The sequence below is a fragment of the Ptychodera flava genome (genome assembly GCF_041260155.1).
Source record: "Ptychodera flava strain L36383 chromosome 23 unlocalized genomic scaffold, AS_Pfla_20210202 Scaffold_24__1_contigs__length_23054250_pilon, whole genome shotgun sequence".
Classification (NCBI taxonomy): domain Eukaryota; kingdom Metazoa; phylum Hemichordata; class Enteropneusta; family Ptychoderidae; genus Ptychodera; species Ptychodera flava.
In genome coordinates, this window is record NW_027248278.1 from 7,136,674 (window position 1) to 7,151,728 (window position 15,055).

Here is a 15,055-nt window from a genome sequence, read left to right on the forward strand (position 1 = left end):
TTGACTTTTCTTCCTGTGCAATCTCTGGTTGTGATCAGTAGGTCTTCACTGTCACCCGTGGCAAGTTCTTCTGGAACGTTTTCAACTGTGCACTTAGAAAAACACACAACAGCTCTTTCCAGACCATCTAGCATGCTGCCTGGTAAACATGGTTTATCGTCATCATCATCATCATCTTGTGAAAGTAGTTGCTGGATGCGATTATCAACATAAGGCTTCATAGAAAGAAGTTGAGCAGAATTCCCATAATGCATCAGTTTCTCTGTATAGCTACATGCACTCATAATATTACCATGTTTTAATTGCAACTTCTCAACATCAATAGCTGCTCTTTTTCTTTTCATTTCATACCTGTTTTGTAATTCATCTATCTGTCCCTGCTCTTCTCTCTTTTTTATTTTCGAAAGAATTTCTCCTGTTTCCATTCTCACCTTCCTTTCTTCTCTGCTGCACTGCTCTGTAAGATCGCTGAGTAACTGCATGGCCACTTATTCTTTTCAGCTTCCTGTTCTTTCACTTTCAGTTTGTCAACCATGGCTTTCAATTCTGTACGATACTGTACGATGCTGCATCTTTCAAGTCTCTGTGCACATGTTCTGGTACGCGGTGATTGACTATGGTGCAGTTTGTACAAACAGGTACCTGACAGGTTTCACAGTAGAATTCAATCTCATTCTTTGTATTGACACTGGGATATTCCAGTGCTTGTTGCAGTGTAGCTGGACTGGTTGACTTCTGGTGTTGCTGGAATGTCTCAACCAGATGGTTCATAAAAAGGTCACTTTTTATGGCTAGTACTTCATCGAGAAGCCTATATTTCTCTCTGCATTCTGGACAGGTTAGACTCCTCTTCTTTGACGCCAGTTTTTCTAAACACAACTCGCAGAATGTATGCAGGCATGGTAGAATTTTTGGAGATTTGAACTGTTCCAGACAGATGGTACAACACAGGAAATTTTCACTGATTTCTTCCAAAACACTGAATTCAGCAGCAGCAGCCATTTTGTGTAGTTGTGTCTATTACTACAAACTCAACACGGAAGTTTGCCTAGGCCCCTTAACATGGTACAAGCCTGTAAATTGTTCAGTGTTTTTGTTAAGGGTGGTAAGCAGGTAAATGTTACCGGGGTTCTCCAGTCATTTTACCAGGGTCCTCCTCAGCATATCAATAGAATCAAATAAGGGGACAGCAGCAATGTTACCGGAGCTCCCAAATCATTTACCAATATTCGCCGACCTTCACAAAATCACTGTTGTTTACTTATAAATATGGAATACCATATTAAATCTGAATGCTAACATGAGGAGCTTATGCTGACCTACTTTCTTAATCAGGTAATCTGTTAGAGCTGAATCAGTGGTTTCTGCACGTAAAGGTCAGAAGTCATGGAAATAGTAAACAGTGTTATCGCTAAAAGCGGGCAAGAATATGTGCATGACCAGTTAAAAAAAATAGACAAAAAAACAACAAGACAAAAAAGTGACTTGCCGGCTATTTTCGCCATAGTTAAAAATTATATCTCATGTTTTGGGTGAATGGCTTGTATGATTTCTGAAAAGAAAAAAAATTACGTGAAAACTACCAAGATATTCTGTTTTGTTATTACTAAGCTTGTGCAAGGTACTTTCAGATGCTGTAAAGGTGTTTGCATGCTAGAATATGTGAGTACTTTCACACTTTTGTCATTGAAACTTTGATACATATAGTGTGATTTACAACAGTATGGTGTGAATTTAAATGACCATTGAGTTGGCAACACAGACAACAACTCTGCCCCGTTAACTATTAATGGCAGCCCAGGGTTCACAGATTTTTCGTTGTGCAGTAATTGCCATTTATGATAATCAATTTTGCCTCAATGTGCCCTTCAGATTGCATGACATTGAAGTATTACTTGAACTTGAGGACTAATATTGCACACAAGATTTTAAGACCTGAATTGGTAGAATTAGCAGAAATGTGGAGATAATAATCTGTATATTCTTATGTTAATGGAGCAGTCCTCGATCCCTGCGTCTCGCATGAGTATGTGTTGACATCGAGTATTTACATGGTATCAGTCCTTTCTATACCATTGACGCATACACAGGATGAGTGCAACAAGTCTGTCAACGCTCAATTGCAAAAGCGTCCTCACTTGCAAATTTATGAGTTTTCTTTCCAAAACTTCTGACAGTTACCCAGATCCTACATACGAATAGTTGATCACAAAGGTCGCTATTAGGTCAAAATATCAGTTGTTCAAGTGACGGAAGAATTTTCCATCGAGAATTTTTATACTTCTTGGTATAGAACACATCAATGTTACACATTTGTTAAAGGCGTCTGCATACATGGATGAGTACACATGCAATAATTTTTTTTTTTTTTCACATGCAGTAAGGCCAAAGTAATTAAATTCTTTGTTTTGCGTCCACTCAAAATGGGAAAAGGTACGCGCCTAAGCGGCTGAAAAACACACACAAGAAAATTAACACAATGTAATTTGATTGCAGCAAATAAAAAATTGTAACAAACTTTTTAGTTCAGAAAAGCTAAGCGGGTATGTCCTAAAATTTCCTATTCAAATACACTGTGTGTGTTTTTCATGAAAACTTAAAAAACCTAAGAGGGCGGGGACGCAAAACAAAGAATTTCATTACTTTGGCCTAATCTTTCAACACCCAATTGCAAGAGCGCCCTCACAAGACCCTCTAGCAAATGTCAGTGTTCGGCCATGTTTTCATCAAAAGTGATACATATTCTTCACACCTTTTATCATCAATGTTGTTGCAGATTTCTGTTCAAACTGTGGTGAAATGTTGGCAGAACAGATGAAAGGTTAATTTAGTCAGTGCTTGAAAGAAAGACTTTGCTCAAACTTTTCTATTTATGGAAACCATTCTCCCAGCAAATCAAGAATGAAAATCAGGGATCACCTAGCAAAATTAGGTCCTAGAGAAACTAATTACCTGACATTTACCAATATTTGCTATTCATAATGGCCATGCTCGTTGTGTTAACTGTATGGGGGAAAATATAATCTCGACTTTCGAAAAACTAAGATGGTGAACAGCGGTTATATAGATAGACTGAGACAGAGGAAACAGGGTTACACAATCAACTTTAATTTTGATGAAGTAATTTGCACTATATCCCTGGTAGATAATCTATCAAAACTGGGGAGGGATGTTAAAAGTACGGTTGGCTGTTTCAGAAGTACAGTCATGCACTGTTTTGTCACCCACTGAAGTCAATTTGGCAATTAAATCACATACTGACAATTCTTACGACTCAAGCAGTTATGTATCTGTAAAAATATGAGGCTGACACAAAGAACTTCCTATATTTAAACAAAGAGTGTGTGACTCTTAAAAGTTTGAGGGTGCACTGGTGGCAGATACTTATTGCAATCAGCACCAATATTGCGAAATGGGAATTAAAATCCGTCAGCATGTGTGAGGGCGCTATTTCACAGCCCAGTCAAGCACAATCACCAACAATAATGTTGAGTTTTATCTTTTTATCCCCAAGAGTGAGCAAGTACTCCATGGTTGAGTAATACACTTGGTACACTCATAGACCATTGAAAAATTCTACTAATGATTGATTACCTATATCTCTGCACATGGGTCAAACTAACCTGCGATAAAAGAAAGAGAACATTTCAAATATTCATGATCTGAAAACCCTACCATTTCAAAGATTTTTCTAAATGTGGGAAGAATGGTATCTGTTCAATTACTGTGCAGTTGTTAGTGATTCAATGCATTTTCTAATTTTTGTCTATCCTCTTGTGCTTTTAATAGCAGCTGTTTTTGTTTGCCTTCCCCAATATATCGACAATATTTCAAATTGTAAATCAGTCTGAAATAATATACATTATAGCCCAAACTTGGGACTAGGTGCCCGAGGGTATGTGACCATTTGCCCGACGTAAGGAGGGTAAATTGTCTCCTGTCCCGAGGGTACATGGTCCTTTGTTTGGGCTATGTTTTTATTACATGCCTCTCTTATACAGTTTTCACTCAAAATATTTTTGTTTATTGGTAAATGATAATCAAATACTTTCTTTCCATCTTAGATGAACATCTGTTAAAAATAGAACAATTTTCATCTTCGAATTTTGCATTGATATGTTTAAACTACTGTTATGCGGGTTATCAATTTTTTTATGCAAAATTTTCCAAATACTGGATTTCCTAGGCAAAACATGAAATTTCAACATTTTTACATCCAAACCATGTCAAGTTCAGAATAGTTCTGGTTCACTTTCAGTCCCATGATAACAATGCGGCCCATGATATCACCGATGAGTTACCATTGAACCTACCGAGCATGCAACGTTCGATATATGAGGCATGTAATAAAGTAATTTATAGTAATACTAATAGTTAAGTTTTCTTCAATTGGGAGATCCATAACTTGAGGGCGCACTTTGCACATCACCTCACACTCAAGACTACATGTTTTATCCATGCATACCAAACATAGTTGTGCAATTCCTTATCAAAAACAATAACTGGAAAACACTTTAGGAAAAAAAAAAAACTTTTGGAAAACACTACCAACTTTTCTATATTCGCTGAAGTATTTGGGCTGATCTGTAGTCTCGAAAGCTGTTATCCAATTGGTTGGCTGAATCTTACCGTTATAATTGAATGATACAAATAGACTCCCTAAGTTGCTGTGAATAGTCACAATCGACCAATTAGATATAACCTTGCGAGGACGCCGCACATCAGCAGAAGTATTGTGTCATTGGCACATGAAAGATGACAGCCATTTTCTATGTAAAAAAAGATGACGCCCAGAAAAAATTTATTCACGAGTATAATCATCAAAAAAGACTTATTAAAACATGCCTTGAAAGAACATGACATTTTTTTTCAAAATATCACTACAGGTGAGGATTTTAAAACTTGTACTTTACATTGAAAATGTACAACAGTTTTTTAATTAATGCCGGTTTATGTCTTTTATTGGTTGGTCTTGTCTTTAGAATTGTGCCCTACATCATTCTCTCCAGTAACAGACTGATCAAACCCTTTCCTTGGGATAATTATTACTTGTCATGCAGTCAAGATTGATTTAAATATCCTTGTCTTGCCATAGGATTAGGAGTGAAAACCTTTAGAAGAGAAAAGATGTGTTGAGTTTGCACAAGATAATCCCCTAATGCGCATAAGAAATATCAAATAAAAATGGTTACTTGTACTCTCAATTAAGCTTGCTTTCAATGGGTGAAATTTTACTTTCATGATTTCATCAATTTGGGATCTAAAGGTCTATTGTTTGCTTGTTTGACTTTGATTTTGACTTCTCATTGTAGCAAGACCTGCTCCGATTATGCAGCTGTAGCTGGACCTTCTGGTTGAAGCCTTTACCGCAATTGTCGCATTTATACGGCCGCTCCTGCGTGTGCAACCTTTGGTGGATTTTCAGCGCTTCGGTTCGCATGAACGTCTTCCCGCATAGATCGCACATGTATTGTTTGTGTCCTTTGTGGGAGTCAATGTGTCTGTCCAGGTCCCTTTTCCACATGAACCGCCTGTCGCACACGTCGCACTTGTGTGGTTTGACACCGGAGTGGCACTGACGATGAGTGTTCAGCCTCTGATTGGTTCGGAACCGCTTCCCGCACTGCTCGCACATGAACGGCCTTTCGTCAGAGTGAATTTTGCTGTGGACTCGCAGGTGCGATCTGCGCACGAATCTTTTCCCGCACTCCTCGCATTGGAAAGGTTTATCGCCAGTGTGCATTTTCATGTGCGATTCCAGCGATTCTGCGGTTTTCAACTTAATGTTGCACGCAGTACACTGGAAAGCCTTCTCCTTGTTGTGTACTGGCAAGTGATGCTGTAGATTTCCCCTTTTACTGAAGCCTTTATTACAGACAGGGCAGTGATGTGGGTAGATTCCTGTGTGCACTCGCATGTGACACTCCAGCTGAATGGCGTTCACGAAGCAGCGCTGACACACCTTGCACCTGTGCTTCTCGACTCCCGTGTGTACCTTACGATGGTTCAGACAAGACACGCTGGTCGTGAAGACCCGGCCGCAAAACTCACACTGGTACTCTGGTTTGTCTGAGATCTTGTTAAGAGCCATGGAAGAAGTTGCGACATTTACTTTGCGAATGTTACCCTTGTTTTCAAACGAGGGCGCACCTTCTACCGAGCGATCGTAGACACCAGCATTGAACGGTTTATCATTTCTGGCATGATGAACCATGTGCTTTGACAGGAGCTGAAATTCAATGTCCTCATTACACACACCGCACACATACTTTCCAATAGGATGCATCTGTGTCACATGGTTCCCCAATGCCTTCCGACTTTTGAATTTTGCTCCACAGTTATCGACAAGACAGTTCGTCCCATCAGCTGGCAGTTGCCTTTCAATGGCATACACAAACCGACAAGCGCTGACATGCTGAATCAAAACATTTGCTGAGACTTCCTCTGGAGTCTGGAGTACGCAGTGTTTGTGATATCACCGCTCGTCTTCAGCGTCAGCTTCAAGTTGCTGTTTCCTTCTATGATGCGTCGCGGCAAGTTATTTCCACACTGGAGCAGGTTACCCCAGACTTGCAGGGAATGATGTCCTTGAAAATTATTCCCCATATCTTGGCTCCTGAAAAGCGTTTCCTCCTTAATGAAGGTGGTGTTGCCATCATTCTTGTAAACTGTAGCAACTTCTAGGTTAGCGTCTGAGACTTCAACAGGTTGGTTCTCCTCTGATTTTACTGGCATCGGTATATTCTGCACTAGGGGTGTTTGATTCACTGCAAGATGCTCCAAACCGCTGCTTCCAACATTTGGTTTCTGCTCACCAGGTGTTCCCAATGGCAAACCTTGCATGGGTAAGCAGTTGATCAACCCAGACAGATATCCCGGTGTTGGCTGCACTAACATCTGTTGTGTTGGTGGTGGCTGCGGACCACAATTCAATATGATTGGTCCATTTATTTTGTTCTGGCCGCTTCATTATTCACCGCAATATTTGATTGGTTGTTCAGTATTGGTGGGCTGGAGAGAAACACAAGTTGGTTTCCCAACATCACCGGTGTCAGTTTGGGTTGTGCCGGAGACAGAAAATTCTGAGCATTGCTTGCTACTCCTCCAACTATACTTTGTTGCACTTTGAGGCTGGGCACGACAATATTGCTGCTGAGATTGTTTAGGTCCTGTCCAAGCTGAGATAATCCAGATGAACCTGGCAAAGTGCCTGATGTGGGATTGGGAAGTTTAGTATCTATCAAATCTTGCATCATACGGAAAGGTGACGCATCGCCCTGATTTTCCCCATTTTTGGCATCTGATTTGTCACTGAGTGTACTACTTTCAGATACAGCAACTGTCAATCCACCCTCTGCCGTACTGTCCCCTGCATTTTCACCCAAAACAACATTTCCAGCATTAATTTTGTCATTTTGGTTCCCACTGTTCACACTAGCTCCGCAGCTACCAGCTTCCTGACCTGACCCACCAGACTCACATGCAGTCTCTATGTCTCCAGCACCTTTAACGACACAGTCCAAAGTCTCTTCCTCTGCACTGTCTGAATCATTTTCCGTTATCGTCCAATTGTACACAAATCTTCTCCTGTGAGGAGACTCATCTGAGTTCACATCATCTGACTTTGCGTCGTCTTCATAGTGGAGAGCATCAGCACTATCTTCCCCCTCTTTCTCTGCATAGGAGTCAGGTTCCTCCTGGGAAGTCACCTGGTAGTTACCTTGTACATCACTTTCACCTTGTTCTGTCTCAAACTCCTCAGGACATGATGACGAATCTTCTTCCGGTGTCATTCCGGGGTCGTCCTGCTCCATTGCTTGAGTCTCATCTGATTCATCAGCATTTTCACTGCTAGCGATACTACCTCCATCACATTGCTTCAGCGTCTCCAGGTTTGACTGCTGCATCAATTCCTTGACCAGAATGGCTCCGCTTTGTACCAGATAATTCAGTATTGCTGTTTTGTCTGTTGTAAAAGTAAAAGAATGAAAATACAATCAGTAAGAATATTTTAAATTGAAAAAAAACAACCGGTTTCCTAAACAGAAAGGTGTCCTAATAAGCGATTCAGACTTCTCCACAGGAAGAGTTTTAGGGTTTTTAGGGGTAGGCCACCCCTCTGTTTTTTTTTAGCAATCTATTCATATGTTAATAACCATACAAAAGAATACATTTTCAAGACAAGAGATTGGGCAAATTGTGTACTTTTATGCAAATAAGCTGACCTTCTGGTTTTTTCGAAGCTGTGGAGAACACTGAGTGTGGTCTATAAGGATAGATTACAGGACTCCACAGTTAGATGCATTCATGCTGCACTACATATGACATATCCATGTTACCTTGGTGCAGGTAGATTACTCAACCAGCCTACAGAATTTGAAAAAGCAATACAGCATATATTCTGACCTTTGCCTAAACATGACAGATCATCCTGCTTTTGGTCATGCAGCTTCTTGGCAAAATTTACACTCTTTTGATGTTTCTTGGAATATTTAAGTAAATTTATTGACAGCCTAAACTCTATCGGCCAAATACAAAAGCTACGTACATTATGTATGAAGGCATACTAAATAATCTCATTTTGGGTTGTTTTGGCCAGTAAAATTTCACTTTTAGGATTTTTAGTGTTTCATTGAAAATTAAAATAAATTTACTGACAAGACAAAGTCCATGAGCCAATCACTTTAGCCGTATACGTGTGAACCTACGTGTCATTCTGCAGTTGAACTCTGGTGCAAGGATGATAAACACACTCAAGATTTAAAAAAATTTGAAAAGCAGTGAAAGTTTGAACGTGATTTCTACACTGCTCTGTATTACATAGTATCAAGAGGTTCCTGCTAGCAAGAATATGTTTCATTTAAAGTATGTCACAGCATATATATGTCTTTGCTATGTCAGTGGGCTTGAATGTTTGGTCCAACATTCTGTAAGCAGATTTTGTGGGTCTCACTTGCTTAACTTCTCCAATGTTATGAGAGTGGTGAAAATTGTGCTCAATAGACAGCCACTATGTTCCTTTGAATTTTAACATGGTATGGATCTACGGGAAAGTAAGCTTTGGAAAAATCTTTTACAAATGACATGACACAAATAATGTGGTTACAGAGGAGCAAACCAACTCTAAGTATGGTGACAATGGATATGATGACTTTCCTGTAAACACTCTAAGTACTATAACCGCCAGAAATGTCCAGCGCCACAATGGATTACTATCATGTATGTAAGTTGTGTGCTAGGAAATTCTAGCCAGATTCTATAAGTATACACAGTATGTTTGGGACAGCAATTTTACATTTTGAAAGTCTAGGGATTAAGGGATCAGTAGCTCTTACTTTTGATTATTTGTCATAATTCTGTTCTGTATATCTATTATAAAGTCTGCTCCCTAAAGCATGTTGAAACAAAAAAGTTATTAACCTTGTTGACACAGAGTTTATGCGTGCGAAATGCACTAATACTGTATACATTTGAATTTAGTCCGGACCAGAATTCACTTGTCAACAATAACAACGCTGTTTACACATGTACAGCTGAGTGGACAAGCTGAATACTGTGTGCCTCAACATGCTTTGGGGGTAGAACAAAAAATCTGTAGTTGACATTAAATACAAAAATAATGAACAAATCCTCTACAGGCCCTTTCATACAAGGTGCAGTTTTCAAAGCTGATGGATGGCTTTAAAGGCCAGAGATTTTATCCTGGGGATCAAGTTTGTTCTAGTCTGTACGAGGATTATGGAGTGTCATAGTCTTCCCATTTTCCACTGAAATTGTAATCTAGTGAGTAAATTTTCTGGCAAGACAATCTGACGCCAACACAGGCCTTTAACGTACCACTGCATGTAAGACTATCATCATTCCATTTCTGAACTAGCTTGGTCGTCGTCTGCTGCAGGCATTGCACAAGTCTATCCAGCATCTCATTGCTCCTCGCATACTCCCATAGTTCTTGACTCTCTGATAAAAACAAAATAATTTTTGTTAAAGGAGAATATGCTTTTGGACAGACATTCAGACTCTCAAACTTTTAGAATTCTTTTCTGATCTACTTCCTGTGGGGGATTATTTTAAAACTCTTAGAGTAAGAAAATTTTCATCATGTAATTTTTTTCTAAATTTGAAAATTTTTTCTCCATAGAGTTTACACAATGATGCGGCCATTTTGAATTTCAAATATCGGTAATGACAGGTAATCTGCATACCTGCTACCAAACTTTGCTCAGTGACCCCTTATGTTTATTCTTGATAATGGTTGAAAGTTTCATTTAGGAAAGTTTCAACACAAGTTTAAATCATTCACTATCATGGCACATACTACTTTAATCAAATAATACTTAGTTCTTATGACAAACAGACCAGTCTGCCATCTGGAAGGTGAAAACTATCCTGGCTCAAAAAAAATTATTGTGGCTGTTCACTTTAATTCCCATATTTTATTTTTTTATGATGATAATTATTGGTCTTCTTGCAACTTGCTTTAGAACATGTTTGTGAAACTGCCAATTATACTTGTGGCACACCCTGTGCAAAAACTGTATGTTCAACCATAGACCCACCCATGCAATCTTGAACATCACATGATTCAAGAAATATGTGAGGACCTTACACTTGTTCAGCTCCATTTGTACAACCTGTTATGATAAATAACAATTCTGATTTATTCGGCCAATTAAATCCAGTTTTTCAGAAGAAACTAGTTACATTCAAGTTTAAACATTTACATTTACGTGGAACATGCAGTTCCTTTGAATGTGACTACACAAGCAGTATAATAGAAGTTTCATGATACAAACAAGTGCTCAACAAGCTGTAGCATACATGGCATAACTATATCTGCACGGTGCACAAGCTGGATGCACTAAAATATTCATTTGAGTAAAGCTTTCCTTTATGTGTCAGTGTCATTGTTTGGTCAATGGATTGGTAACTTGGCCTTTTTACAGAATGGCAAACAAAGGGGTCAGACCGTAACCATGGTGATCATTGTGATATTGGGATGTCATCATTCCATTTTTAAATTTTTGGAGATGTTTATATATATAAATATATATATAAATATATATATATATATATATATATATATATATATATATATATATATATATATATATATATATATGTATAAAACGGACAGCATGTGTTTGGCTTGAAAATGAAAAAATATTAGCTTGAGATCTCAGTAAAATAGTTAAAGGCCCTTTTGGCGCCATGGCGATCCCTGGGATTGCCCTTGTTATAGTCTGTAAGAGGATTATGGAGGTGTGATAGCCTTTTGTTTTTCATTGAAATTGTAATCTTTAGGGTAATTTTTCTGATGCGACAATCTGGCGCCAACACAGGCCTTTAAAGGCCTGTGTTGGCGTCAGATTGTCTTGCAAGGAAATTTACATACTAGATTGCAATTTCACTGGAAAACAAAAGGCTATGATACTCCATAATCCTCTTACAGACTACAACAAAGTGCCTGGCCTTTAAGCCATGCCTGGCATCTCCTTTCATACTATTATTCCTACAATCAACTGCTTTTGCATATTTTCAATGAGGGTGCATTGTGTAAACGCTAATCCTACAACAAACGTTTTCTGTACACCCCGGAGTAAACATTACAATTTCTAAAAGCCCAGCCTGCAACCTGTGTAAACATAGGCTGTGTTTTAAGCCCCCGTATAAAGAGCTAGCGTCATTTCCCATTGTCGGTTTTTTGACAATTACTTCTTCATTTTTGAATATATCGCGTACGTTGACGTACACCTAGAAAAAAAAGTCAAAAACCATTTGTCATCTGCTTGGTATCACGATAAATGTATTTTGGCCCTGCTATCTGGGAATATTGCTCAACCCCTTTTCACCTTAATCAGAAAAACGGCAAACAGGCACTCGCTCAGACGTGACATGAGGAGTTTTATCACGAAAGCATGGTATCAACGCACGGCATGGCGCCTGTCCCCTACTCTAGTCTCCACACCATGAAAATGGCCTAGTCGTATTTCTGCCTTTTGGTGCCCCTTTCTTATATCAGTGCTTCGTTTTACCTCATTGGAAGATAACTTAAAATAACCTGCTATGATCTGTTACATGAGTGTCAGCCTTTGTTTACCAAAGAGCAAACACGAAAATACGGCCGTGTTGCGATTGTACGCTTTTCGTTCATTCAAGTGAGATTTGAGACTGTTACGCTCCGAACATCGAGCAAGCTTTTAAATTCTGACGACAGCGAAGGCTTTGTAAAATGGCAAAGTCACAAATACATCTTACTGCCCCTCATATGCAAAATTATCAATTCAAATAACAATCCCTTCGGCAAAAAACAGCTATGTTTCAACTACACCGATTTGTGACGAAACCATGCCCCTGGAACTTACCTGCTGTGGTCAAGACATCGCATGACAGAGCACCGTTTCTGTCGTTCTCGGGCTTCGCTGCGTCGCTGAAAATAAGCTGAAATCTGTTGTGGGCAATCGCTGACATGTTTCCTTTATGTAGAAACACAGTGATACGAATCGCTGGCACGAGAAATCAGAAAAAATCCACCGGATTTTGACAGACCAGGGTCATCACAATCGACGCCCGGGCTTTACGTCTGTCCTTTGGACGTTCAGCTGCGCTCGATAGAGGGCGCAAGCTAGGTCAAAGATTGGGTCAAAGGTTGAACCGCTGAGGTAGTTGAAAAGTTGTCAAATCCACAGTCGGAAATCCTTACCCGCTCTGTCTTTTTCAGAATCTCGCCAGTTTTGGTTACTGTAAGTTTTGTAGGCACTGTAGGAAATTCTCATGAGCTTGAGGAGGGCACTTGAAATTATTTAGAAGCCATTAGGAAGTAATTTGGAATCAGAGTAAATTATTTAGACTTCCCCCTCCAGCGATATTTGTGTATTTCGTTTCTTGAAACCACACCACAGAGAATGATTTGTAACTAAGACCCAAGGGGAAGTATATGTTTAGCTAGTACTTCACACCCAGTCAATATATGCATACTGTTCCTCTTGAAGTTACTCTGGCGCCAAGCGTGAATAACATCATACGCTGTCTGTCAGAACAAACAGGTGTCAATCACTGAATCAATCTGGACGCCCACCTTCGTAGGGGGAATAGGGGACCGTTCAGTTTTTACGGCCGCGGGGGGGGGGGGGCAAAATCCAGGGGGGGGGGTCATCGTAATTTTGGAATCCGCGAAGAGGGGTCATCGCTTTTTCACTGGTAGGAAAGGGGGAGTCACCACATTTTCAAAAACATAATACCTACAATCAAGTTCACTTTATGCCATGGCCATGATCGACCCTCTTTACCAGCGGGCCGCCTTCGGCGGCCTACTACAATAAATATACTTTATGTATTACCCATTACCCTCGTAACAGGCAGACGCCTTTGGCGGCCCACTCCAATTAGGTTTACTTCATGCAATGGCCATGATCGACCTGCGGGCCGCCTGCGGCGGCCCACTACAATAAATTTACTTTATTTAATACCCCATGACCATCTTAACAGGCGGACGCCTTCAGCGGCCCTGTCCATTAAAGTTTACTTTATGCAATGGCCATGATCGACCCTCTTTACCGGCGGACCACCATTGGTGGCTCACTAGAATAAAGTTGACTTTACGTAATGGCCGATGACCCACTTAACAGGAGGGCTGCCAATTGGCGAACCACTCCAATAAAGTTTACTTTATACAATGTCCATGGACATAAGTTGTCTCTGGAAATGAAGTTAAAAATTGCCTTACAGTCGTCCAAATTAACAGACGTTTACATGGATGTGGCTGAGAAGTTTTTGCACTGGCATCTCTGCTACACGTATAAAGTGCGCCGCGTACCAGAGTTCAAATCCAAACCGTGCGGGTAAATTTGACATATGGGTTTTGGTTATTTTTCAGCGGGGGTGGGAGGGGGGTGGGGGGGTCATCAAATTTTTTCGTCTGACAAAGGGGGGGTTATCTTTTTTCACGAAAAATGCAGGGGGGGGTCTACATTTTTTTGAACACTGGCGACAAGATTTTGCCGGCCCCCCCCCGGCCGTAAAAACTGAACGGTCCCTAACCAACATTATTTAGTGTAGAGAGCCACGTGTAAGCATTAATTCCCAACCAATCTGCGATGGACTCGGAGGGTAACTATAGTCCACTGGTCACTATGTTCGCAACATCCTCTTGATGCTGCTGTGCAGCATCTCGGAAGCTGTTATCCAATTGGTTGGTAGAATCTTACCGTTATAATTGAATTATGCAAATAGACTCCCGAAGTTGCTGTAAATAATGACGATCGACCAATCGGATATAACCTGCCGATTAATGCAACTGGATCAGTCTCATGTCATTTGTGTTAACTTTTTACCCTTGTCCTGCCAGAATGTATATCACTGCACTATCTATCAAGTCAGTTATCATTGGCTTAAATGCGCAGTATACCTTAGACTTTAAAATGCAGGTGATATCTTCCTAGTAACACTTGCCAAACGTTTTTTGCAAGATGGCACAAATATTACTTTATTATTGTTGTAGCATATAGTCATTAAGTAAAAAGCAATAGTGAGCCAAAACCATAAGTATTTTCACCCACTTGACTTGGTATTGGATAGCAGCTTTTGTCCGTAAAAATCATAAATGGATATGTTATAATTTACTAGTTTTCACCAACTTGACCTGATGGTAAAATCAAACTGCAAACATTTTTGTTGTTTATTTTTAGATTGTCTTTTGTTTAATATTGCACCTTATGATACATTGAATTAGTGGCATTTTGTTTTTCATGCACCAACAACCCCTACCCCCTCACCCTCAAGCCCCACTACCCCCTCACCCTCAAGCCCCTCCTAAAATCTGCCTTCCCTCCAGAAGTGTTTGTGAATATTGCATAATGAGATCATATTCCATTTGTAAATGGAACTAGATATAAATAAATTTGGTCCACAGTGACAGAATAAGTCTTACTTTGATTTAAGGTAGTATGCGCCTCGATAGTAAAAGACTTAAACTTTTGCTCAAAATTTCCTCAAGTAATCTTTCAACCATTTTGGTACTACAGAAACAAATTACCCAAGATATACCACTGTTTGA

General features: G+C 39.8%; 1 protein-coding gene across 1 annotated transcript; it reads right to left on the reverse strand.

The window, feature by feature from the left end:
* Nucleotides 1-4,765: 4,765 nt before the first annotated feature.
* Nucleotides 4,766-12,617, reverse strand: LOC139124652 (fibrinogen-binding protein-like). Its single transcript, XM_070690776.1, has 3 exons — nt 12,366-12,617; nt 9,838-9,960; nt 4,766-7,966 (listed from the first exon to the last, which is right to left on the reverse strand). The coding sequence occupies exons 1-3, from the start codon at nt 12,469-12,471 to the stop codon at nt 6,948-6,950; spliced, it is 1,248 nt and encodes a 415-aa protein (XP_070546877.1). The 5' UTR covers nt 12,472-12,617; the 3' UTR covers nt 4,766-6,947.
* Between the last annotated feature and the right edge of the window lie 2,438 nt (nt 12,618-15,055).